The sequence below is a fragment of the Peromyscus eremicus genome, chromosome 14 (assembly GCF_949786415.1).
Source record: "Peromyscus eremicus chromosome 14, PerEre_H2_v1, whole genome shotgun sequence".
NCBI classification, from domain to species: Eukaryota; Metazoa; Chordata; class Mammalia; order Rodentia; family Cricetidae; genus Peromyscus; species Peromyscus eremicus.
In genome coordinates this window covers 51257990-51285206 of record NC_081430.1, presented here as the reverse complement: position 1 = coordinate 51285206, position 27217 = coordinate 51257990, and the positions used below count along the sequence as shown (strand labels likewise).

Below are 27217 nucleotides of genomic sequence, written 5' to 3'. Positions count from 1 at the left end.
TTTGTCCCCTGCTGTGTGCTTGCTGCTGCTGAGTCTCGGAGGAGAAGTAGCCAAGATGGCGACTGAGATCACCACTCGGGGCAGACAGCGTGCCATCGGGCATGAGGAATACAGCTTGTATAGCAGCCTGAGTGAGGAGGAGCTGGTCCAGATGGCCATCGAGCAGAGCCTGGCAGACAAGACTCGCGGTCCAACCCCTGCTGAGACTACTGTGTCCTCCCAGACCCACCACCAGCCAGGCCATTTCCACCCGTGGACCGGGTAAGTGAGGCAAGGCTGATGAAGGGAAAATGGACCTCTGGGCATTCCCCAAGCTTCAGATGCCCAAGGATGTTCATACTGAAACAAAATATCCTGATCTCTGACCCCTTAATGGACTGCATTTGTCATTTAAAGTCACTCTTTGGTGTCTCAGTGGGGTGGGATTCAGGATGCTCGTACCCCAAGTATCTCACATAAAATAATTGTATTTGCATATAACTCATGCATACCCCAACTGTATATTTTAAGTCATCATTAGATCACTTTTAATAACAAATATAAGTGCTATGTAACTAACTGTCACGTTATATCATCTGAGGAATAACGACAAGCAATCAGTCAGCACAGTTCAGAGCAGACAGGTTTTTCAAATATTTTTGATCTGAAGTTGACTGACTCCATGAGTGTGGAACTGATGCTTTCTTGGGGTTGATTCTATACACTTCCATTTTAAAAATCCTCTAAGGACTCTGTAAGTGGTCTCTATGTTGGGGAAACCGAAGCCTAAGGCTGACTAACTGGCCCAGGTCACAAGGCTAGGAACTTGGAATTAGCTAGCTCCAAAGCCCAGACCTGGCCTTGCCCTACTGATTTATGCCTGAATGCAGGGGACTGTTGTTCAGAGTGCGGCTGAGCTCCACCACAAGTGAAAATTTATAATACATAATTTTATAAAAATTTATTTTTGTGACACTGTCAAATTACATAAGCTCAAGCTGATCTGGAACTCACTTGTGTAGCCCAGGCTAGCCTCATACTCTCAGTCTACCTGCCTTGGTCTCCCCATTGCTGAGAATCCAGGCATTCACAACCATGATCTACAATTTATATATATTTTATTAATTAAATGTTTTCATTTATTTTATATACTGACCAGTTTTCCTTCCCTCCTCTCCTCCCATTCCCTCCTCCTCTCCCATCTACCTCCCCCCTCCACATCTACTTCTCTGTCTCCACTCAGAAAGGGGCAGGCCTCCCATGGGCTTGAACAAAACATGACATACCAAGTTGAGGCAAGACCAAGCTTCTCCCCTGCATCAAAGCTGGGCGAGGCAACCCAGCATGGGGAATAGGTTCCCAAAAGCAAGTTCAAACGCCAGGGACAGATCCTGATCCCACTGTGTATCATCATTTCTACTAGTCACCAATATAAAAATTATACATGAAGGGCTGGTGAGATGCCTCAGTGGGTGTAGGTGCTTGCTTCCAAGCCTGATGACCCAAGCTCGGTCCCCGGTACCTATGTGTGATGAAAGGAAAGAACCAAGAAGTTGTCCTCTGACCTCCACATGGGTACCTCGGCACACATGTGCCCACACATACACATGCATAAAATAAGTAATGCATAGTTGTCTCTTTTCAAGCTTTTAAAATCATATGTATTTCTCATTCACAGCCGTCATATTCCCAGTGTTCCTTAGCTATGTGTGGCCAGCGGCTACCAGACTGGCCAGTTACTGACCTAGGGGACACTTTCTTTGCAGGGGCAGCCAGAAAGGTACTGGGCATTTACTCCTCAAGTGCTTTTAGGAAAGAAATGTATAAATTGTGGACATGCTTTTGCTGCCCCACCAACCCCCAGCCAAAGTTGTGTGTGTTGGAGGTCGGGTGCACAGGGACAGTAATTCCTGTAGCAGATGGTGTCTGTGTGACTGAGAGCCATGGGTCTCACATCTCAGTGTCTCTAGCAATCAGTGACCCCTAGGAGACCTTGACCTTGGAAAAGTCCCCCAACTCCCTCAGAAGTTCTGCTTTAATGTACAGATCTTGCTAATGTGAGCCACAGCAGACATGACTCGTAGTGAAAGATGAGGCATGCCAGCCCTGTTCCAGGGTGAAAGCTATCTGTGTCACATTGCTCTTTGCTAATGTTAGTTCACCTGTATCTAACTGGCTGTGCCAAGGCCAGGGTACCCTGTTCTGAGGAGTCCCTTCCACAAGGATGTCAGGCAGGCTCCTTGGGCAGTAGCGAGAAAGACAAGACCTTCAGGCTCCTAAGCTGGCCCTGACCACATCCCACTGGGGCCTCAGAAACCCTGTGCAGGGACCTGGCTCATGCACTTCCTCTTTTGGCTGGTTGAGCTGAAGTCAAACACAGGTTCCTCTTTGTGTGTGTGTGTGTGTGTGTGTGTGTGTGTGTGTGTGTGTGTGTGTGTGTGTGTGTTTCGAGACAGGGTTTCTCTGTGTAGCTTTGCGTCTTTCCTGGAACTCACTTGGTAGCCCAGGCCGGCCTCGAACTCACAGAGATCCCTCTGGCTCTGCCTCCTGAGTGCTGGGATTAAAGGCGTGCGCCACCACCGCCCGGCTAGGTTCCTCTTTTTCAGGAGAGGACCAGATAGAGACAGAGGGGACTGCTACAGGAACCACACATCTCTGGGTGCCTGCAGTGTCCTCCCCAGCTCAGAAGCCCCTCCTGGTGTGTGTGTGTGTGTGTGGGGGGTCCTTAGAACTCAGGACCTTGAGCTCTAGAACTGTCCCCTTCTGTGAGATAAGGAGGGAGAAACACACTGGGACATTTACATCTGTCCAGCCTGGCGGGTCCCATCTGAAGTGAAACTGTTTGTCCGAGGTCAGGCAGTCTTCATCTGGATCTGTCCCATGATAGCACCTTGACCAGTCCCATGGGGCAGGCTCCTGCCAGCAACCCCCCCCCCCACACACCACACACACACACACACACACACACACACACACACACACACACACACACACACAGAGACAGAGAGAGACAGAGACAGAGAGAGAAACACACACTTAGAGCTGTGCTGTGTCTCTGTGCCCCTTTTAACAACTGACAGAACAGGTGCCCAGCAGGACCAGGCAGTCTGTAGGCTCTGCTGATTCTGCAAGTCAATGCTTCTTCTGCTCTCTTGCCCTCACACCCACAGAGGTCTAGGATCCCTGCAGACTCATGAACAGAATTAGAAGTTAGAGGGGGTACAGGACCTACAAGTCCTGCTCATCTCTCTCTGGGTATTACAATATCACCGAATAGACCTAGGGCATCACACAGGCTCATCTCTCTCTGGGTATTACAATATCACCGAATAGACCCAGGGCATCACACAGGCTCATCTCTCTCTGGGTATTACAATATCACCGAATAGACCCAGGGCATCACACAGGCTCATCTCTCTCTGGGTATTACAATATCATCGAATAGACCTAGGGCATCACACAGGCTCATCTCTCTCTGGGTATTACAATATTATCGAATAGACCTAGGGCATCACGCAGGCTCCAGGGACCCCTTTCATCCTTCGGGTCTTAGGTCAGCTCTTTCTTTCTCAGTGAGTCCTGCCCTAACCACTTCCAGGTCAAGCAGGCTGAATGTACTTTCTGTTCTGGTGGTTCCTGCGTGGATGGCCCTGGATTTTACCTGTGGAGGCCTCATTTGCCTGCTTCTGTCAGCAGCCTGTGAAATTCCAGGGGTTCTCAAATCCCTCATATGCTCTCTAAAGCCCTGGTCATGGCCGTATGCCAAACGGCCATTTATATACAAGGGAATGGGTGGACAGAAGAACAAAAGAGGCCATGGAAGAGGTTGGAGGTTCAAGTGTTTTCTGTGTCATTTACTGGATGTGCGACCACGTCAGATTGGATATCCCCATCTCATTGAGTCCTGCCCTGACCACTTGTTACTGTCCCTTCTCAAAACGGCAATAGTTAAAGCTTGCTCATCTTGCGGTACACGTTTTCTCATCTTTTTTTTTTTTCATCCTTCTGGTGTGGGGGATGGAACCCAGGCTCTTGCTAGGCAAGCACTGTACTGCACACTCCAGCCCAGCCTCCCCCCACCCCCAGTCTTCAAAAGACAAATACATGTAGCAGGCTAGGGCCATCCCCACACCCTGCAGCTTGCATGCACTTCCCCCTGTCCCCTAGGTGAGTCCCTGGGGCCCCAACCTTATGACTGCCTCAACTTCACAGACTAGCTTCCCTGTCGAGCTGGGAAAGTCTCTTGAGAGTGTTCCCAGCCATATGCTGACTTCTTGGGGACAAGGAGACACTGTTCACTTCTGTGTCTCAGTGCCTTTGTTACTGTAAGTATCTAATGAATAATTTTAGGCAAATAAACACTTCAAAGCCAAGAGCATGCTTTGGGAATGTGATTTGTCATTGACTTCAAAGTGGAGGATGGGGTCCTAGAAAAGATGACTATGGAGGATGCCAAATAAAACATAAGGTCTCTTTTTAGAACCACCTCCCCACAACCAGGTAAAGGGACAAAGTTGAACACTCATGAAGGTCATTTGCCAAGCCTGGCCCCCAAGAGCTCCCAAGAGGCATACCCAGCTCCCCATCCAATGGGGAAGTGGGGTCCATATATCCCTGAAGTAGAGAGCCTGAGCTTACTATGGATGGACCAGCAGTGTGCAACTAGAGCGGCTCTCCCAAGCCTTCAAATGCCTGCATTTTATTGAACGTTGCTCTTCTCAGAAGAGACCAAGGAGGGAAACACAAACCTGGACTTGCTTGAGATGAGGTACCTAGCCAGACTTGCTTGGGATGTGGGGCGGGCGGTGTACAGCTGCAGATGATTCCAATCAAGCTACCACACCTACTGTTCACAGCCTGTGATGGGTCCATCCTGGCACCTGGTCATGCCCTCCCTGAGCTTGCAGCCTGAAGAAGGCAAAGGCTGAAGGTGAATTGGAAGCCAGCAGGGCAGGCACAGTGGTGGTGCTTGCTGTGTTTCGATGGGGTGGGGGTGGGGGTTGCGGTGCAGATAGGCCCTACCTGGACCTCTTCTAGTTCATAACCTGTAGCCACATCCCACGGAAGCATGTTCCTCTCAACCCAGATGACTCAGCCCAGTGGCTGGCTCTACTGGGAATTCCCCTCACGCAGCCAGCAGAGGGGAAGTGGGCCTTTCTACTTTGCTTTGAAAGCACAAAGCAGCTTCCGTGTCAAGCTTGTTTCCCATCCACTCTGAGACTCAGAGCTTGGGTACTGTGAGCAGCCACACAGCTAACCCCCAGACCAAGGTCATGCACCCTAATTTCAGTGCTCCTAGAGCGACTTCTCCTGCCTTGCTCTCAACCCCTTCCTGCGGCTCTGTGGGTGTGTGGCCTTGTCACGCACATGTGGCCTCTGAGCATTTAAGGATCCATAATGATACATGACTTAGAGATACAAGCCCAGTCCCTGACACCGGGTTTGGGACAGAGCCAGGGCTGGCACATTGCGGAACCTGTCATGTCTGTTTCTTCACCTGACAGAAAGGGAATGGCACACCCTTGCTGCTGTGGGAGGTGGCAGGAGGGTGCTTGGAAGGGCTCTGTGAAATTTGTCCTGCATGGCGGAGACCTGAGACCCTGACCATGTTATTGCACTGAATCAGCCTTGGTTCCTCACCTTGGCTTTCCTTCTTGCTGTTATCACTTCACATTGACTGATCCTTATTTTAGGGGAATGTGGCAGTTTTTGCTAGTGTGCATCATCTTGCTAGAACATTTGGACATATCTAGGCACAAGAGGCCACGTGAACCAGGAATCCCAGTGTTTCACGGAGAGCTCAGACTTGCTGACTACAGAGATAGCCTGGCCAAAGCTGCCGTCCCAGGGCCAGGAAGAGAGAGGGGAACATGGGGCCTGTACAGACAGGCCAGGTGAGACATCCTCATCCGGGCTGGTGGCTCTTGGATCTGTGTCAATCTGAGCTGCTTCAACCACACAGCAATGATGAACCCCTAGTTTGGTCCCGGCCCCACTTCACAAGTAAAGAAACAGAGGCACAAAGTTCAGCAAAAGTCTGTACACATTCAAAGGCACAAAACCAGTGTGGAGGTCATGGAGCCGAAGGGAGGCTTAGGAGGCGAGGTGAAGCCAGGTTCTGCAGGATGGAAGGGGCTTAGGAGCAGTCCGACCCTTGGCTCTGCTCACCTGCTGTGTGGGACTCTGGGCCGTCCCCATCCTCAGCTTGCTCATCTGTAAAAGACAGCAATATCAATGCCCATCTAATAAGTACAGAATGGAAATTTCTAAATGAATGCAACGGGTGTCCTACACAGCTTGGAGATGTGTGGAGAAGGGAGTAATGAGTTGGGAATGGAGAAAGAGAGTGGAGACAAGAAAGACGAAGGCGGCCAGGCCTCTGGCCTGGTTTGATCCTGGCCTCCTCTTCACTTCTCTCTCCCGGCCCTCTCCTCTGCACCACAGCCTGGCTTTGCTGAGGGATCCACAGAGTCGGAGGCCCTGCCCTGCCCTGCCCTATATGGTCAGGATCCTTTCCAAGGTCTTCATTACAGTATCTGTGTCCCATGGGTACCAGCCACAGAATGATGTCCCAAATTCTGCAGACAGTCCCCTGCCTCGGTGTCCAGACAGCAAGTTGGGGGGTGCTTGATATCAAGGTTGACCCACTAGGAGATGAAAAGGGGCCAAGCCTGTTGTCCCTGCACCCCCAGACAAGACCAGAGCGAAGTCTGTTGTCCCTGCACCCCCAGACAAGACCAGAGCGGAGTGGCTCTCACACCTCCATCACCTCCCGGAAGGGCTGATGGAGAATGAAACACTGACCTGAGTCGAGTCCCCCCTGTGTCTGTGTTAGCTGACTGTCTTCTTCCCTAGGGACTAAAGCCTGAGAGAAATGCCTTAAAGGAGAAAGGTTGTATGCAGACTTTCAGAGGTGCAGTCGTGGCCAGCAGCCCACTGTTATAGGCCCAAGGTACAGCAGAGTATCATGGGAGTGGAAACATAAGGTTTAGGAGGCTGCTTGCCTCATAGTAGCCAGGAAGCAATGAAAGAGAGCAAAGGGCTGTACTGACTGGTTTTCTGTGTCAACTTGACGCAAGCTAGAGTCATCAGAGAGGACAGAGCCTCCGTTGAGGAAATGCCTCCATGAGATTCAGCTGTAAGGTATTTTTCTCAATTAGTGATCGATGGGGGAGGGCCCAGCCCATTGTGGATGGTGCCACCCCTGGGCTGGTGGTCATGGTTCTATAAGAAAGCAGGCTGAGCAAGCTATGAGGAACAAGCCAGTAAGCAGCTCTCCTCCATGGCCTCTGCGTCAACTCCTGCCTCCAGGTTCCTGCCCTGTTAAAGTTCCTGTCCTGACTTCCTCTAATGATGGACTATGATCTGGAAGTGTAAGCCAAATAAACCCTTCCCTCCCCAACTTGTTTTTCAGTCATGGTGTTTCCCCACAGCAATAACTAAAACAAGGGCCACGGACCATTCCTGTCAACTGGATCTCAGGTCCTATATTCCCACCACCTCCCTACGATGCCATCAGTCCTCATTTAGCTTCTGTTGCTATGGTAAAAATATTCTGACAAATCAGCTTAGGAGAAAAAGGGTTCACTCCAGCTTACAACCCCAGGTTCCAGTCCATCACTGTGGGAAAGTCAGAGCTGCAGGAGCCTGAGACATGTGGTCACATCACAGTCATGGTTAAGAGCAGGGAGAAACGAATGCCTATGTGTGCTTGCTTGTGCTCATCTTGATTTCACTACTCTTAGACAGTTCAGGAGCTCTTGCCTAGGTAATGGTGCCACCCACAATGGACTGGGTCTTCACATATCAACTTGACTTAATTAAGACAACACCCACAGACATGCCCAGAGGCCAACCCAATTTAGGCAGGCTCATTGAGATTCTCTTCCTGGGTGATTCCAGGCTGTGTCAAGTTGACAATTAAAGCTACCTGTCACACCATCCAATTTTGAATCAGTCAGTGGATCAAAATCTAAGGATGAGAACAGAGCCCTCTTAATCCTATCACTTCCCCAAGCCACAGCACTGAACACGACTGCATTGGGGACAAGCCTTTAACATGTGAGCCTTTGAGGGACCCTGTGCTCTAGAACGAAACAGCTAAGCATTTCACAGTGAGACAGAGACTGCTCTCGTCCCACTATACAGGTGGGAAAAGTGAATCAGAGAAAATGAGCCTGTCTCCAGGTCACACATGTGAGTTTGAATCCCTGTCTGACCTTCTGTACACACCCTTTTGTGTGCCTTCTAGACTGCTGGGTCCCCAGAGGACTATGGGGCACACAGCCCTCTTGTGGGAAGCCAGCAAGGTGAGGTGGAGGGCCCACATGCCTTGGCTTCTCAGACTGGCTCTCCTGCTCCCTTGCTTGCCCAGGAATCTTTTGTTGAGCCCCGCTGAGACCCCCATGGCCTTTCAGCCTGACTCCTGCCACCGACCACTTCTCACATCCTCCCCAGTAAAGAATGTCACCTTGCTTCATATCTGCGCCCTTGTGGTTGGCTGGGGATGGGGGGCGGTGGGGGCGGGGGTGAGGTTAACCTCATTGTTGTCTTATATGGTCATTTAAATCTCTAAGGGCTTCCTCCAAGGGCCAAAAATAATCCAGAGACACAGCAGCTGTGTCCAGCACACAGAGAGGACCTGGCCATCTGCTTTGGTTCAGAGCTCTGTCTCTCTGTCACTCAGACTCTCTCCCGGCTCACTCTCCATCCTCCTTCCTGCCTGCAGCATGACCCGCTTCTCCTATGCAGAGTACTTTTCTCTCTTTCACTCCAGCTCTGTCCCCTCCAGGTCCTCTTCGCCTCCTGAGAGCACACCGTCCCGCGCACCCCTGGGCCTGTTCCAAGGGGTCATGCAGAAGTACAGCAGCAGCCTGTTCAAGACCTCCCAGATGGCGTAAGTGATCCCCTCCTCCCCACCTGGCCCCATCAAGCTCACCCCTCCAATGGGGGCAGCAGGGAGAGGGACAGATCTGTAGCACTAGACCCCCTTCTCGCCATGCCCCTAGATTCCAGTGCTCCCACTGAGCTGGTCACAGGACTGATGCCTGCTAGGAGTGGCAGTCAGGCTATGCTCGGGACTGACTCGGGACTGACCCCTAAGATATCCCCAGAGGTTGTGACCTGCTGCTGGAGGAGCACCATGGGACTCTAAATATGGGGCCCTAGCATGCTCAAAGGACTGGGGGAAGGAGCTAGGGTTGGCTTCCACTTCTATTTACCCCTGTCTTCTGTCTCCCCATGCCACCTCCAGGGGTTCACCTGGGCACGTCTAAATCCCCACCCACAACACTTTATTTAAATGCCAGGTGCCAAAGCCCAGAACGAATCAGAGCCAAAGGAGAGGGTTCTGCCTGGGGCACTGAGCTAATGGGACACTTGGGAGATGGTACTTTACCCCTTGTGCTGAACTCCAGAGCAGCCCTAGAAGCAGCTAAAAGCAAAAAAGGTCCCCTTGCTGGCACTCCATTTCTGTGCAGCAGAGAGGAGGAGGCAGCTGGCCGGTTCTCATTCCTAGGCTCTCCAAACCCTGCAGGCACCGCATTATTATCCTTGGGGCTTTGGGATTGACACGAAAGGAAGTCCCGGTTCTAATCTCAGTACAACTGCCCACCCCTGCATGTCCGCCCAAGGAGGGCCTGCCCCTAGTCTCCCTTTTCTGCAAGACAGGGTTGGGGAGGACCAAGTGGCCTTCCAAGGCCCTGTCCAGCTTGCTACTAGTCCTTGGTGATTTAACATGCCTGGCAACCTCTCTCTCTTTCGGGTGGGGACTTTGGTCTGAGCTCATGGGGAAGCTGTGAGTGTATGACCCTGAGGGCCCCAGAGTCTGTGAACCCCAGCTGGAGAGACCCACTCTGGCTGGTGGGTCAGATAGCAAGCATTACCTGGTGGGAACCTCCCCTACCAAGGCCACAGGACCAGCCAGCCCACTCCCTTCCACTTCAGCAGTGGCCACATACCCCATGGGGCCCTCCCTGAGACTGATGGGGGTTGATCCGGTTGCTCCTGAGTAGAACTCAAGCAGGTGGCTGAGATGGTGTTGATGGACCGCCAGGATCGAGCTGGTCAGTCCCTTGTCCTTGAGTCTCTGGCTTCAACCGTATCTGCTATTAATAACCCAGTGGCTGAGTGACAGGAGGAAGTGTCGTATGCTGGAGGAAGCAGCGGGGTGGGTTTGGGTGCTGGTCCTAGAGACTCCCCCTGAATCCATCATTGCCCTGATCCCAGGATCCTAAATAGCCATGGCACCTACTGATTCAGTAAGGGAAGAGATTCCAGTGAATGGAGAATGAACACATTGCCTTCAATGAGCCAAAGATGCTCCTCACTCTAACCTTGAAAGCTTTTGACATTTAGAAGTTTTAAACTGTAAAGGCTTCTAGTTCATTAATCCTTCAAGTATTGTCATTTTGTAGCAGCTGGGAGTAGGGATAATGGATTCGATGGGGAGATGGGAAGGCTGGGTGATGGTGAAGGGAGGGGCCTTGGCAGGTCCATGCCTCTGGGAGCTCTTGCAATCATTCAGCCCTGTAGGTAGCTGTGCTTGGTACAAACCAGAGGGCCATCTTTGGGAAAGGTTCCTAGTGACGACAGATGCCTCCACAGTTATTAGCCATTGTTAGCACTCTGTGCCCGAGTCCCCTTGGTAGAAATAGTCTGGGTGTGACATTAGCTTCAGCCACAGAAAGCTGCAGGGCTGCAGAGGACCCACCCTAATTCTCTCCCATCCACTGAGCTGGAGGGGAGAAGCACAGGTCTCAGAACAAACTGAATACCCAAGGAGGAAGGACCCCAGAGCAGGCACTGGCTCCTGCCCTCCAGCAGGTCCTTTTGGCCCTCAGGACATAGGCTACCACTTGCTCCCACAGGGCTATGGATCCAGTGCTGAAGGCCATCAAGGAAGGGGATGCAGAAGCCTTGAAGGCCATGATCCAGGATGGGAAGAATCTCGCCGAGCCCAGCACGGAGGGCTGGCTGCCGCTACACGAGGCTGCCTACTATGGCCAGCTGGGCTGTCTGAAGGTCCTGCAGCAAGGTGAGTGGCCATCACTGAAGGACCAGCAGGGACAAGGGCTCTCCCTTGGTGGGGGCGGGCAGGCCATGTAATGGCCCCCCATACATAGTTTAAAATCACTGTGTTGGGAGAGGGTGGATCGGCCCCTGCGCCTGCCTCTGCCCCTGCTGCGGTCTCTCCATGACTTTCAGACAGGAAAACCTAATTCCTAGAAAAGGAAGAGGGAAAATCTGAGTTCTGAGACAGCCAGCTTGTTCCAGAATGTTCCAGGGGATGATTTGGTGTGAAAGGAACCACAACTGTGTCCGTGGACTGCCAAGGCTGTCCCCACCAACTGTGGGACCCTGGGCCAGTTTCACCTCATCTCCAAATCCCATCTTCCTGTTAGGACAGATTAGAATTAATAATACCAACAGGCAGGTATTGCCTTTGGTTGTTGAATGGTCCCAACTCCCACCAGACACACAAGGAGAAAGCTATATGAGACATGGATATCTAGCAGTGACTAAGAGGGCAAAGGAAAAACAGACACTTCAGAGTTAGGGGCTCAATCTCGGAAGGCTTCCCAGAGAAGGTGGCATCTGGTTGCATTTCTACAGCCAGGAACCCAAGCAGAGCCATGAGGGGCAAGATGAAGGCCATCTGGGCTTGATAGGTTTCAGAAGAAGCAGTTCCACACCCTTGCTCAGAACTGTGAGGAAGCCAGAATGTGTGTGGGTAGTGTGGCTACCTTCCTTCTTCACAGATTTCCTGCTCTTCCCCAGCCTACCCAGGGGCCATTGACCAGCGCACACTGCAGGAGGAGACAGCACTCTATCTGGCCACATGCAGGGAACACCTAGACTGCCTCCAGTCACTGCTCCAGGCAGGGGCAGAGCCTGACATCTCTAACAAATCCAGGGAGACTCCGCTTTACAAGGGTAAGTCTCTAGGCTAGGCTTCTCATGGACCAGGAAGCCCAGAAGTCAGGTGGGCAGTTTGCAGCCTGCTCCCAGGAATGCATGGTTCTGAGGGGTCCACTTTGCAGAGGGTGATACCCCTCCAAGATGCACGGGGCATGTTATTTGATCTTGCATTTACACATGGGATCACTTAACAGTTCCTGTGTGTCCTTCTCCAGGTCAGCATGCCGAGGGACACTCACAGCCTCAGAATGAAAAGATGGGATATATGTTTGTGGGCAACACCAAGCTTGAGCACATACTCAGACCACAAGCATGTAGAGCTTGGCAAGAGATGGGGTGGGAATTGTATGGAGAGGGTGCCTCTTGGAGGGATACCTGAGCTGAACCCCAACAGGAAGGGATTTACCAGCTGGCCAAGCTTCTGGAACAGCATGGGCAAAGGCCAAAAGGTTGGAGAGGGAGTGCACATCTCTGCTATATTTATGTAAGCAAAAAAGCCTCCTGACTGGATCAGGACTAGCTCAAAGGTATGCACCGGCTGCCCTAGCCAGGCCCAGTGTCAGTGGATAGATAATCCATCATAATAACTGGCACCTATTGAGTGCTTGTGTGCTGGGTGAGGCCCTTTCCTTAAGCCCTATATCCATCTCCACACCCAGTAAGTATTGGTAGTGCCTCCATTTTATACGTAAGGACCAAAGGCAGATAGATGTCCTATGGTTTGGCATTGAGCACACATAATATTCTGTAGGCAGTGAGGACCAGAGAGCAGGCACCTAACCAGACATGGAAGTGTCTTCTACGGGGCCCTTAGCTGTTACCTGGGACCTTAGCTGTCCTAAAGAGAGCTGTAGGAAGTATGTGAAGTACCAGCCAATAGCTTGGTCTTTAATCCTATCATGTACCAAAGCCTCAGGCTCCCATGTCCTGTGTGTGGCCTCCTGTGGTCCCTCCCCCGAGACTCCTCCAGGAAGGCTATGCTATGCGGTTTACAGAGAGAGCACCAGGGCTCATGAGGTGGAACACCATAGGCCGCTGCTCCCCCTGTGTGCTGCCCCCTCCTCAGGGAGGCTTCTAGAACTGTTAATTGGCTCATACATACATACGCCTTGGAGACTCCAGTGCCCTCTGTTGCTCCCAGGTGAGAACGATGGGCTGGAACCAAGGGCACATTCAGAGTCTTTTGACAAAGGAAGCTGAAGGAGAGGTTTGAGGAGGATGAGAAAGATGGGTTATACTCAGAAGATAAAGTTAACCTGAGTTAAATGAGGACTTGTATTGTCTAGATTCTTTCAGCCCTAGTGTCTGTCATAACATTGAAAAGGACAATTAATTATAGACACTCTAGAACACTCTAGGGGACAGAGTCTCCAGACATGACTCTCTGGATTTGAATCTCAGTTCTGACATTTACACTCTGTGGGACCCTGTGTAAGTCACATACCCTCTCTGTTTCACCCTCCTCATTTATGGAGGTAGGTATTGACATTGTATTCCTTAAGGGTAGCTGGGAGCATTAAACCAGTCACCTGCCAAATCTTTCAGGGCCCCACTGACTGTCTGTCTTCTGCCTGGTCCAGCCTGTGAACGCAAGAATGCAGAGGCGGTGAGGCTATTGGTACGCTACAACGCAGACACCAACCACCGCTGTAATCGGGGCTGGACCGCACTGCACGAGTCTGTCTCCCGCAATGACCTGGAGGTCATGGAGATCCTGGTGAGCGGCGGGGCCAAGGTGGAGGCCAAGAATGTCTACAGCATCACCCCCTTGTTCGTGGCTGCCCAGAGCGGGCAGCTGGAGGCCCTGAGGTTCCTGGCTAAGCACGGTGAGTGGTCACAGGGTACAGCTGGCAATGAGCTCAGAGGTCCGCTGGGAAGGAAAGCTGTGTTGGGATCATCTTGTGGGCATCCTCTGATCCAGGGCCTTGCAGGGCCGTGTGGAGGATTCTGAGGCTGTGTTCAGGTTCAGTAGAGTTGCTGTGAGCTGCTGCTGGTGTGCTTGCAGTCACACACAAGCCTCGTACCACCTCTGGTCCAGAACAACATCCTCCTTTCACAAAAGAGGAATCTGAAGCCTGGAAAGAGGAAGTGACTTATCTACAGAATTAGCTGTAGAACTATCTAGATTCTTGGACTCCTTGGTGGCCCAACCACTATTCTTTCTGCCACATCACATTGCTCAGCCAGAAGACCTCAGATGGAGATCACATCCTTGTTTTGCAGGTGATTAAAACCAAGGACCAGGGTGGGAAAGTGATTTGTCCAAGATCACACAGTAAGTTAGTGATAGATGTGGGATCTGAACCCAGGTCTCTGTCCTAATTTCCCATGAAAAATCTTACCTGGAAACAATGAGGCTTGTACCACGATGTTCCAGTAGCAAAGACTTCAAGACCGTGGCTGAAAAAGCTTCGTATTTTGACCACTCCCCCAAGCTCCCCTGTGATTTCTTTTCCCTCTCAATGGAAGGAAGGTCCCTTTTGAACACTGGAGAGCTTGAGGCTATGCAGACCTGGGAGCTGTGCTGCAAGAAACTGGTGAGGACCTACTGTGTGTCAGACCTCCTGCTAAGCATGGACCTACAAAGGATAGAGTGTGAGCATCGTCCTAGCTCCACTGTATACATGAGGAGGTTGAGGTTCAGAGAGGCTACGTGACTGCTCACTATGAGAGCTTGGATTCCACTTGAGTCTGCACACAGTCTGCACTGCACCACAGCGTCTCAGCCTAGAAGAACGACCCAGGGCCTTCGTTGAGACAAGAGGCCACATCCATAGTGTGTGTCAGGACGGGCTCTTAGCCAGGGATAAATCTGCAATGAGCACTCTGAGAACACAGAGGCCAAGGCGGAGTCCTGGAGCCCACGCCAGCGGGCCATGCTGAGGGCAAGTGCACAGGGGGTGAGGGGACTCCTCTCTCCAGGCAGCTGTCTTGTCCCCTGCCGACACTGAGGCAGGGAATGCTCCCTTCATGGGGTGCTAAAGCTGATTCCTACACAAATATTTTCCTGTTTGAGCAGGCTGCTTTGCCGGAAAGCCTAGGCCTGCTGGGGAGCCTGACCCCAAGGCCCAGAGGTTTGTTGAAGGTACCCTTGGACTCTCCCTCTGAGGGAAGGTCAGAGCCAGTCTCTGTCCTGTGCTCTGTCCAGACAGCTGGCATTGTCTGAGCAGCTTCTGAGCCTGGCACTGTGGCTGTAGTATCTTATTACATCTTGTAGTAAACATGAGAGGGTGGGACCATGATTCCTCGTCAACAAACTGGTAAACTGAGACATCTAAAAGCTACCTAAGGCCCCAGAACTTGGGAGTCATGAAATAAAACTTGAATGGTTCCAATGGGCCATCAAGGCTTGTGCCCTTCTCTCAAGGTCAGAATGAATCCCACTGCTGTTGATATGAAGTTATCAGAAAAGCTGAGGCAAGCAGATGGCTCCGTGAGAGGAACTGTGGTTGACACAAGCCTTTGATCTCAGCCTGCATGAACCACATCGGCTCATCTGCTTCTGCAACATGAAGCCTACTTCCCTTTGCAGAGAAATCCATGTGCACACTGGTTCTCTTGCTCACCCCATGAGACGCAGAAGATGTAGAAGACCGAGATGAAGGCGGACTGCCACCAGCCACCAGGCTTTAGTCCCCTTCCTACCAGCATGGCTCAGTGATTCCTTGCTTTTTAAACTTTATTTTTACTGTCTTTTAAAGTGTGTGTGTGCGTGTGCGTGCGTGTGCGTGTGTGTGTGCGTGTGTGTGTGTGTGTGTGTGTGATGTATATATGAGTGTAAGTACCTACAGAGACCAGAAGAGGGCACTGTTTCCACTAGAGCTGGAGTTACAGGTAGTTGTGGCTACTGTGTGGGTGCTAGGAACTGAACCCAGTGTCCCCTCTAAGAGCAGTACACTATCTTTACAACTGAGCCATCTCTCCAGTCAGTTCCTCAGTGATGCTTAAGAGGAGAAAGGAAGCCATTTTTCTCTTGTTTCTGATGGAGAACAAAACAAATCCAGGGCTGGGGATGGGGCTCCATTGGTAGAGTGCTTGCCTAGCATGCACAAAGCCCATGGTCAATCCCCAGCACTGCATATACTAGTGTGGAGGCACATGCCTGTAATCCCAGCCTTCTAGAGTTAGAGGCATCAAGAGTTCAAGATCACCCTAGTTCAAGATCATCCTTGGCTTCATGTGGAATTCAAGGCCAGCCTAGGCTACATGAGATGATGCCTCAGACCAATCAACTGGCCAACTATTCATCAACCCCAAATTCAGCTAACAAAGCCAGTAGAGTTTTCCTTTGGGAGCTTTGTGCTTAGCTGGAGCTGAGGCCGCTGTGAGGGCACAACCTGGGGCCCTACATAGTGAAGGCTGAAAGCCTGGTTTCCACCCTCTGACTATGGGGTTCAGATTTGTTTTCACATCTATGAATGGATTATCCTGGGTCTTCTCAGGTCCTGTGTCCTGGTCTGTGATGAAAAGCTTACCCTAAAGTAAGATGTGATCTCCCAGGGCTCCTAGTGGATTTAGAGAGTGTAGGCATGGCACAGCACATAGCGGTTAGCTCAGAGGTGATCACCACACAGTGACCCTGAATTATGGCAGCAACACTGGTCACAGCTCTGCTTCTCCCTCTCCAGGAGCAGACATCAACACACAGGCTAGTGACAGTGCATCAGCCCTTTATGAGGCCTGCAAGAATGAACATGAAGATGTGGTGGAGTTTCTTCTCTCACAGGGCGCTGATGCCAACAAAGCCAACAAGGATGGCCTGCTTCCACTGCATGTTGCCTCCAAGAAGGGCAACTACAGGTCAGTCTGGGCATGGGCATCACCATGCACAGCACAGCTCTCTAGGGATGCCCAGTGAAGGCATGGTGGGGCAGGGCACCAGCTTGAGTCTGTCCCCAAGGGCAGGAAGGTCAGAGGCTGTCAATGGAAGAATGCAATGACCACATATGATAACCACCATACTAACAAGAGCACACACTTGAGTGTGTGGTCCTACCACTGCTTAACATGGCCAACCCATTTAATGTTCTCAGGGCTTGCTGAGGTGGAGGTCATGATGACCTCTTTTTTTAGATGAGAAGGCTAAGATAAATAGAGGTTGAGTGACTAGTCGAAGGTCACGTAGCTTGTAGTTGGCAGGAATTCACCTGCTCCAAATGACCCAGCTAATCCTACTTAGGGAGCAGAGAGGAGTCTGAACTCATGACTGGTTTTTTTGTTGGGGTGGGAGGATGTAGAGATAACCTGTAGCACATCCTAGTAAGCAGCTGAGGATGCTTACAGCAATGTGGAGGGACTGGGCACTGGGCACTTCCCTACACTTCATGTTCAGGTGGGAGAAGCTCAACTTCTCTAGAAGCAGTCTGCATGAGGGAAAGTGTGCACACTCATTCTCTCTCTCTCTCTCTCTCTCTCTCTCTCTCTCTCTCTCTCTCTCTCTCTCACACACACACACACACACACACACACACAGAGACAGAGACAGAGACAGAGACAGAGACATACAGACAGATAGAGAGACAGGCATGATGAAAGGGCATCCAGACCTAAGCTCCATGGTGGCCCCAGTAGAAAGGCACTGTTAAGCACCAGAGCAGAATGCGCTAGAGCCAGCCTATGTCAGCCCATACAAACCCATTGCAGTATCATCCAGCAACATGTTCACTCCCCTCTTTGGTAGCATAAAATTGACCATGGTGAGAGTTTATACACCATAGAGTAAGCTTCTCTCTGGAACCTCCAACACCCGACTCATCTGAGAGATGATTGCTAAGAATTTCCCACCCATACATGGGTGGGAAAGGATGCTTAGCAGATGGGATGCTGGTTGTCCCTGAGGACAGACACTTTGGTCATTTCTAAAGTGTGGCCTCATTGCTGAGCTGTGGGATTCAAGTCTGCCATGATGGCTCCTTTAACAATACAAGAAACTAACACCCAGGTAGCTAAGAGCCTTGTGCCTCAGTGGGCCAGCCCCCCAGGCCTAGGACTTAACCCCAGGGGCCAGACCCTTTCTATTGGTTGGGTGGTTCTCAACTGTGGACCCTGGCAAGTTTCTTTTCATTTTAGATAATTTTCATTACTTTTTAAAGACAGTTTTTAAAATACATCTTTTTTCTTCAAATTGTTTTCAAAGGAAACATTCACCACAGTGGTATAGTGGGAAGATGATTTACAGTTAGAAAACCCATACCATGTGTCTGGGAGGCCAAACTGGGAAATGCTCTAACTTCTCAGGCTGGCAGAAGAAAGGGAATAGATTATTTGGCATTGTCAGTAAGGCAGGGGGTATGCAGGGGAAGAGGAACATCCACAGAAAAGGAAGTAAAAACCCCAGGAGCCTACACTGTCCCTCAGAGCCCCAGGCTTCCCTTAAGCCATCTGCATGCACAGTTTCCTGAGGTTTACTGCCCAGTGAAGGGTTAAGTTGGATTCCCAGCAGCCTCTGCCACCTGGCTGGGCCATGGCTCTTTGCTCACACCCTGGGCATGGGGCATTAGAGGCCCTCCCCATGCTGGCCTCCCACGGGCTGAGCAGGGATTTGATGTGACATTCCATAGGCATTCAGCCACCTGCCAAAACACTGCCTAACCAGGGCCTGGAGCGCAGCGCCTGGACCTGAGGCCATTTGCCAGATGCGCCTGTTCTTCAGCACATGGGGTGAGGGGTGCTGGGGCAGAGCTGAAAGAGGATCCTAGCATGCCCATCCTTTAGTCACTGAGGGGCACGTTTTCTGTCTTCCATTTCCAGTGGTACAGGGACCTTGTGAATGAAACGGGTACACTTCCAAAGACCTGGTGAACTGGACAAGAATGCAGTCAAGGGCCCCGAAAGCAGGGGTTCCCAACCTCGTTCTTGCAGCCCTGATCCAGGCCCCACCTTAGATCAGTTTATAGCACTGCACTGGCCTGGGGTGGGGTGCCAGGGTTTCTACATGGTGCCTGAGCGAGTTCCAGAAGCTTAGCACCTCTCTTGTGGCCAGTAGAAAACACAGGCTTGTACTTTGGAGTTCTTGTCTGACCCACCATTATAAAATAGTCTTCTCTTTACACGTGTGTGATATGTGATACACACGTGTCAGGCCTGATAGTGTGGTTCAGTGCGTTGGCAGCGGCGGTGGCTAGTTCGCATGTGACAGGGTAAATGCTGACAAGGGTCAGGCCACCATGACTTTCTGTCTAAGATCTCCTCTGGCTTGGTGCAGCAGGGCAGGGCTGCTGTCACTGTGCTCAGAACATTGGCTTGCACCTACTGTGTGCTGATCAGACTAAAGTGTGAGGTGTTGTCTTCGCCTACTGTGTGCTGATCAGACTAAGATGTGAGGTGTTATCTTAGCCTCCAAAGCAGGCTTGGTGAACAAGATGACGAGGTTGTGCTTTGCAACAAGGGTGCAAATCCCACCCTGCTGGGGTGTATGAAGAATAAATGAGACGAAAATGCTCAGCTTGTGGGGTCATTTTTGAGTTAAAGGAGTGACTGTGAAGAGCACTCTAAAGGAAGCCTAGCACACAGTGAGTGCTCGGTGGCGTGTTCATTGAGACTCTGAGGAGGCTGAAGTGTCCGGGGCCTCAGTGAAGGCTGGCTGTAGGTGTCATTGCTGTGATTGTAATTCAGCGTAATCTGAAGTAGGTGTGGTTCAGAGAGGTTAGTGGAATGCCTGAGATGGCCCAGCATGAAGCTGGCTGTCACCAGGTCCGGCTGCTTCTGAGCCTGGATGCTTCCTCAGTGCCTATGCTGTCCCCCAGCACCCCTCCCCCCAATGACAGCTAACTTGAATGCCTTCTCACTGCTCCTGGGCTGGATTAAGGCAAGATGTCAACACTCAGGTCAGCACTCATGGCGAGACTATCTATATCTACATCTACATCTACATCTATGCTTGAGTAGTTAGCATCCTCACTGGGACCCCAGCTCTAGGGCAAGGAGAGTGGGGTTTCAATACTGAGGGGGCCTGAACTGAGGTTCCAAGTCAGAGGCTGGCCTATGACGCCTTCCCAGATGCTGCCCGGGGGCCTCCCAGAAACAGCCCTGGGCTAGGTCTGTTTGGCTTTCTGGGAGAAGCCAGCGAGTCCAACCTCTTTCTTGGAGTCACCTGTTTACTTCCTTCCCTCTGTCCCTCAAAATGACCTGGTAGAAAAGAGTCGTCTACATAATGGTTGTCCACATGGGCACTCTCTATTGGTTAGAAGTGGGAGACCAAACCAGGCATGGTGGCATAATCTTGTCATGTCAGCACTTGGGAGGTAGAGGCAGGAGGATCAGAAGTGGAAGGTCATTCAAGGCTATTTGAGGCCAGCCTGGGCCACAAGAGAAAAAAATTAAAGAGAGGTGGGGCACCACAGAAAGTCCTGGCCCTGGGTATCCAGCGCCTCCACTCTGCCCTGACTTGCTGCCTGCCTCTATTCGGACCCACTTGCTTTCCCGCTCCAGTCCCGGGCCTCCGTTTCCACCCTCTATAAAATGGCAGCACTGTCTTTATCTCTTTCGGAGCTGGCCAGCCCAGCACCCCAACCCTGGATTCTTCAGTCCTAGAGAAGTAACTAGTGACCTGATGCCTCGCTGAGTTGCTGACTTGATGCTTCTGGGACTCGGGGCAGATATTGTCAAGTTCCCACATTTCTGACCCTTTTCCTGGCCTGGGCAGGGAATCATTGGAGACCAGCTGGGGCCTGCAGAGATCTCAGCCCATGGGCCAGCCGCCCAGCCCGCCCCGTCCCTGTTCTTTCCCGTGCTTGGGCGCGTCACGGCTGTTACCCTGCATTTGTTGGTCATGGCGGTGGTCCAGGGGCCCCAGCCCTGCCTTTGACCAGCACCTCTGAAGAGGAGGTCAAGCCCCCGGAGCCTGCACAAATAGAAATTAGGAGGCAATTAGCTCCCCTGAGTGTGTGAATTTCCTTTGAGGTTTCAGAGGCAGATCTTAGCCAAATTCAGCATCACTGATGATAATAATGCTGCCCTTGGAGAGCCCAGCAGGAGGTTGCTGGCATCCCAGTTCCAGGAAGCCAGAGGCAAGGACAGTGCCAGGAGGCAAGAGACATGGGAACTGGCCTGGTGGCACCTGCTTTGCCCTCCCCCTTCCCCAACGTGGCCACCTCCTTAGAGCCCCACAGGGAGGCTGTGAGGTCACCTGCCAGCAGGGCTTGGATGAATCAGGGATTGAAATCAACAGTGTGAGTGCTTGTTCTAGAAGGTGGCAGGGATCCAGGGGATGAGAGCCAAGATGAGGGGGTCCTGAGGTCAAGAGCTGAGATGAGGGGTCCTGGGGTCGAACCCTAGAGCTATTCTGTGACCTCCAGTTTGTCACTGGCTTTCTGGGCCATGTCATAAAAATATAGACACAGCTTGCTTTGGGTACCCCACAGGGCTTCAGCAAGGGTAAAATGGGCCAGGCAAGTTAACACACTGTGAAAATTACAAAACCCCATGACCTATCAGCTGTCACCCTGATTGCTACACCAGAAGTAGGAGAGTAGTTAAGAGTGTTGCCTAAAGGATCAGACAATCTGAATTCAAATCTTGGCGTTCTCACTTCCTAGCTGTGTGTTCTTGGGAATTCTGCACCTTCTCTGGGCTTCTTCCTTTGTAATTTGAAGACTCTTAGGGATACAATCTCAAAGGGCCCCTAGGAGAACTATGAAGATTAATAGGTGGAGTGTTGAGATCAGTGCCCAATCCAGCAGTCAGGAGCCAGGGCAGTGGGAGCTCCAGCCTTGGCAATGGCTGGCTGAGCTCTCCCTGTCAAAAGTGGGCAAAGGGGCTGAAGGAGCTGATGTTACACATTCAGGAGAAAAACTGCATCTTGTAGGAGAGGAGAGAATGAATCACATGGGCACAGTAGACCAATGGGTCTGGAGCAAGAGCAGTTGAGACATTTCTTCCTTTTCAGCCCCATGCCTCCCCTCAACCATGTCTAGAAGTTCCACCAGATGCTGGTGTAGCAACAGAGGGAGGAAAGACAATTCAGCCCCAGAGTGCCCCTCCCAGTAAATTCCTTAACCATTCGAAGCCTCGGTTGTTCTCATCTGCAGAATGGGGCCAACAAGACATGTTTTACAGGCTCTCATAATGGTGAAACCGGATTCTCAGGGGTTCCTTCCCGTACAGGGCAGGGTCTGGCACCAGATTTCAGCATCCAACTCTGTGTACTACTTCCTACAGAGTAGTGTGGGCTTTCAATGGGTGTGAGGGACTTCCTGCCACTTTCTCCAGATTACAGAGAGCCACCGTCTTTATTATTAGTGGATCAATGTTTTGTCTGCATGTATGTCCGTGTATGCCCGTGGTCACCAGAAGAGGGCTTCAAGTCCTCTAGGACTGGAGTTACAAACGGTTATGAGCGGTCTTGTGGGTGCTGGGAATCGAACGGGCCCTCTGGAAGATCATCCAGAGCTCTGAGCCATCATCTCTCCATCCACAAGCATCCTTTATTTAAGCTGGAGTGAGTCCACGTGAGATGCTTGAAACCACAACCTATCTGGCTGAGGTTTTTCCGGAACTCACCAGCCAGCTCCACCCTTTTCTGGCTATGTGACTAGGGGAAAGAGGCTGGCTGAGCATGGCTGGCCCCTCGGTGCCCTCTGCTGGCCGGGCCATGCACATGCGTGCGGTCTCCTGACCCATGCGTGCCTGGCCGCCCACAGGATTGTGCAGATGCTGCTGCCGGTGACCAGCCGCACGCGCGTGCGCCGCAGCGGCATCAGCCCGTTGCACCTGGCGGCCGAGCGCAACCACGACGCGGTGCTGGAGGCGCTGCTGGCCGCGCGCTTCGACGTGAACGCGCCTCTGGCACCCGAGCGCTCGCGCCTCTACGAGGACCGCCGGAGCTCTGCGCTCTACTTCGCGGTGGTCAACAACAACGTGTACGCCACCGAGCTGCTGCTGCTGGCGGGCGCCGACCCCAACCGCGACGTCATCAGCCCCCTGCTCGTGGCTATCCGCCACGGCTGCCTGCGCACCATGCAGCTGCTGTTGGACCACGGCGCCAACATCGACGCCTACATCGCCACGCACCCCACCGCCTTCCCCGCCACCATCATGTTTGCCATGAAGTGCCTGTCGTTGCTCAAGTTCCTCATGGACCTCGGCTGTGATGGCGAGCCCTGCTTCTCCTGCCTGTACGGCAACGGGCCGCACCCGCCTGCCCAGCGACTCGGCCGCTTCCACGACGCGCCTGTGGACGACAAGGCACCCAGCGTGGTGCAGGTGCATGGAGGGAGGGGGCAGGCGGGTGTCAGAGAAGGCAGGGCAGGGTGATAACCGTACTTCGGAAGCAGGCTGGGCAGTGGTTATGGCAGGTGGAGAATGAACCCGTGGCTAGCACCTTCATCAGCAACTCCATGGCTCACACCGATGATGCCGAGCAGGCTGGTTTAAAAATCGGAGAGGCTCTAAGGTTCAGAACAATCAGGCAGGTGACATAGGCCTATCTGTAACTCTGAGGCAAGAGTAATGCCAGTTTGAGGCTAGCCTCATCTACACAGTAACTTACACGTCATCTTTAGCCGCTTAGTGAGAGCCTATCTCAAAATAAAAAAGCAAGAGGGCCCAGAGAGATGGCTCAGCAGTTAAGAGCATGCAATGCTCTTGCAGAGAACTGGATTTGGGTTCTCAGCACCCACCATTGGTGGCTCACAACCACCTGTAACTCCAGCTCCAAGGGAATCCCCTGCCCCAGCCTGTGGGGGCACCCATGCTCCCATGCATATATTCACACATATGTTTACAGATACTTAAAAATAAAATAACTGTTAAAAAGTAAAATAAAGTATAAGAGAGGTCCAGGGATTTGATCTGTCACAGAGCACTGAATGATGCAGTAGTTTGTCCTCAGTCCAAACAAAACAAAGCGTTTAAAATACACAAAGTAGTTTATGTTCTTTAAAAAGAAAGCCTCCTTGGAGTGGGTGTCATATGCCCAATTTATAGGCAAGGAGTTTGAAGCTCAGAGAAGTGAGGGGACCAGCCCAACTCATGCATTTTGCGTGTCAGATGACTGATGCCAGTGCTCAGAGGGGCCATGCTGACAGGAGGGGTTAGTAGAAGGAACCTGGCCAGGTCTTAGACACCTGCTCTGTCCTCTCTGACATCACCTAAGAGAGTGGTGTGCTCCTTTTTCAGTTCTGTGAGTTCCTGTCGGCCCCGGAAGTGAGCCGCTGGGCGGGACCCATCATTGACGTCCTCCTGGACTACGTGGGCAATGTGCAGCTGTGCTCCCGGCTAAAGGAACACATTGACAGCTTTGAGGACTGGGCTGTCATCAAGGAGAAGGCAGGTAGGGCTGTGGCTGCTGGTACCAGCATATCCTCCGTCCCAGAGACTCAGACATCAGACGATGTGACCCATGCCAGCACAGGCTGTGTCCGACCTGCTCTGCAGTGTCCACCCAATGTGTTGGTAGCTCCTGGGATGATAGATAGTCATCCAGCCTCAGACAGATCATGTACCTGGACCAAAGTCACATAGCTAGGTAGTGGCAGCCTAGGTGCCAGCCCAGGCCTGACAACATGTTAGTCCATACTTCAATCTGTTTGAAATAATTCTGGTACCCCAAGGAAGCAGTGGATCTACTGCCCAGAACCCAGGTCTCATCCAAAGGGCAGCTCCTGACCCCACAGTTTTGTGCAGATCTGGAGCTTGCATTCCCACGAGATTTTGGCCACACAGAGCCAATGCTCTGCAGGTCACCTGGAGCAGCCTAAGCCCTGAGCCTTTGTAGGGACACAGAGTGACTGTGAGGATGGCCTCTCACGCCTGAACAGAGAAAGAAGGCAGCCTCATGGCCCTAACCCTTCCAGCACTCAGATGGTGAAGCCTGGCTAGCTTTCACCTAGGAAACTAGACCCTTGTCACTTGTCTGTCAGGCAGGTAACACAGAGACTGGCCTGCAGAAAATTATCACCATCCACCAAGGCTGCCCCCCCACCCTTGTCCCCCAGAGGACCCCAGCTCTGATGTACCCAATTCTTCCTTCATCCTACCCACTCTTGGAACCCTAACTGCTATAGGATCTTCCCTGGGCACAGATCTGGGTGAACAACTCTCAGTTGATGCCTTTGACAAGTTAGTGGGCAGCAGCAGCAGCAGCAGCTGCCGGGGACAGGTGCCATCTACCCACCACCCACTCGGCCACTGCTCTGAGTCCTTGACTGCTGCCATCATGATCCCTGGCCACTAGAGGGTGGAGCGGTCCACACCCAGATGTAGGCCCTATCAGTTCTGTCCTTTCCCTAGAAGGGGGCCATCTCTCACAACTAGACTCCACCCCAGGGGCAGGGAGCTGTAGTAAGCATGTGTGAACAGATGACACACAGTTCTGAGGCCGCCTTGGTGACTTTAAAGCCACCTCTCTCCAGCTAGCTCTCCACCCACTTCTGCATAAGGTGCTCTGAGGTGGAGAAAGCCGGCCAGCTTGGTCCCCAGGCTCTCTATGACTTGGGCTACCAACTTCCCTCCCCACAGAAAAGGCCCTACCTTCCTAGAGGGAAGCTGAGGCGCTGACATTAGAAGTGGCGGAAACACCGGGTGTTTGTCAGATACCCAGGGTGGCTTGTGGGCATGCGATTGGGGGTGCCACTGTCTTTCCCTCTCCTTCTCACCATCTTCCTTACCACGGCCTCTAAGGCTAGGCAGGCACTTGCCACCTTCCCTACTGGGAATGCCTCGGGCTCCGTGCCTCACCAAGAACCCCTCTCAGATGGTATGGAACCTTCCCACATCCTCCGGAAGGCACCGCTGCATCTCTGGCCCAGCTTGTTGGATGGATGGATGGATGGATGGATGGATGGATGGATGGATGGATGGATGGATGGATGGATGGAAGGAAGGAAGGGTGGATGGATGGATGGATGGATGAATAGCATGTTTTAGTTTGACCAACTACTTCCCTGTACCCAAATAAATTACCCAGTTACCAGATGCACCCTTCTGCCTCTCTTTATCCCCCACCTCCCAACTGAGCAAACACCAGAGCATAAGGTGCCCAGGAGCAGCCAAGTAGGAGTCTACAGCGTGCAGGGAGTTCCCTAGTCCTGCTACCACTCTCTGCCCACGTTATCTGGCTTCTCAGTGACAGCAGAGCCCCAAATAAGTCCTATGCATGGGAATGCCTAAGAGGTCAAATTCTGACCAATTTGTTTGGGGGTCCAGGCTGTGTGTGAAGAGAAGAATCAAAAGACAGAGGTGTGTAAGCATGAGTCCCAGGAACATCCTGGGCAAAGTAGGCAGTCTTACCTGGGAAGTGAGTGTGGCATTTATCCAGACCACCTTGGACTGTGCAGATTAATGCAGGTTGAAGGTATAAAGGCACTTTGCTAGTCCCAACTTTGGGGACTGAGGTTCCCCGCAGCAAGCAGCCACCCCTCTTGGACTCAGCCTCATCATTGACTGAGCTCACAGGCTACATCCCTTGCTCAGTGCAAATGACAAGTGGGCATCTCCCATTTTCTCCTCTTTCTAGAACCTCCGAGACCTCTGGCTCACCTCTGCCGGCTGCGGGTTCGGAAGGCCATAGGAAAATACCGGATAAAACTGCTAGACACACTGCCACTCCCAGGCAGGCTAATCAGATACCTGAAATACGAGAACACACAGTAACCAGCCTGGGAGGAGATGTGGTCTTCAGACTGTTTCCATGACACCTCAGGTGGCCTGCATCCAGGAGCGCCTGGGGTCAGAACGAAGCTGCAGAGTGCGATCTTGGGTCTCTGCACTAGAGCTTCGTCCAAAGTGAGAGCCCGGTGTGTGGAGTAGGCAAGACACCTCCTGTTTCAAACTGTTGACTGGATCACAGACCTGGCTGCTCTGCCATTGGGCATTGCCAGAGAACTTCAACCTGGGGCCAGGGCAGAGCTGGTCTGGGAAAGGCGGCCCAGATAGGAATCCTGGCCTTCGGCTGGAGAACTTCTAGGAATGAGTTCCCTTGCCTGGAATTATTTTGTCCAGCTGTGAATCCATCACTGAACTCTGAGCTTTCTGGCTGACTGGGGGAACCCTCAGTCCGAGTACTTCATTGAGTACAATAAATGTCGCATACTAATTTTCTGCCTTGTAACATCCCTCTCTTCAGACTCTCCAAGCCTGATGTTCTCAGCCTTGCCCCTGGCAGTAGTGGAGACTGAGCAGGGGGTAGGTACAGGGTATGCAGACCCCTGAATGTGTCGCCTTTGTTGGGCTTTGAAAGGCCCAACATGGACTCTCCTTCATGGACCAGGAGAGACCCAGTTGGTTTCTTCTGGTTCAATCACCATGGAAACCAGAGCTCCATCACTAGCAGTGGGCCCACGCCCACAAATCCTCTTGATACCCAGGGTTGTCTTGCACA

General features: G+C 52.0%; 1 protein-coding gene across 1 annotated transcript; it reads left to right on the top strand.

Annotated features, from left to right (window-relative positions):
* Nucleotides 1-26932, top strand: Asb2 (ankyrin repeat and SOCS box containing 2). Its single transcript, XM_059279347.1, has 9 exons — nt 1-261; nt 8771-8875; nt 10848-11014; nt 11758-11913; nt 13479-13724; nt 16527-16698; nt 22539-23100; nt 24016-24169; nt 26354-26932. The coding sequence occupies exons 1-9, from the start codon at nt 56-58 to the stop codon at nt 26488-26490; spliced, it is 1905 nt and encodes a 634-aa protein (XP_059135330.1). The 5' UTR covers nt 1-55; the 3' UTR covers nt 26491-26932.
* Nucleotides 26933-27217: the final 285 nt, after the last annotated feature.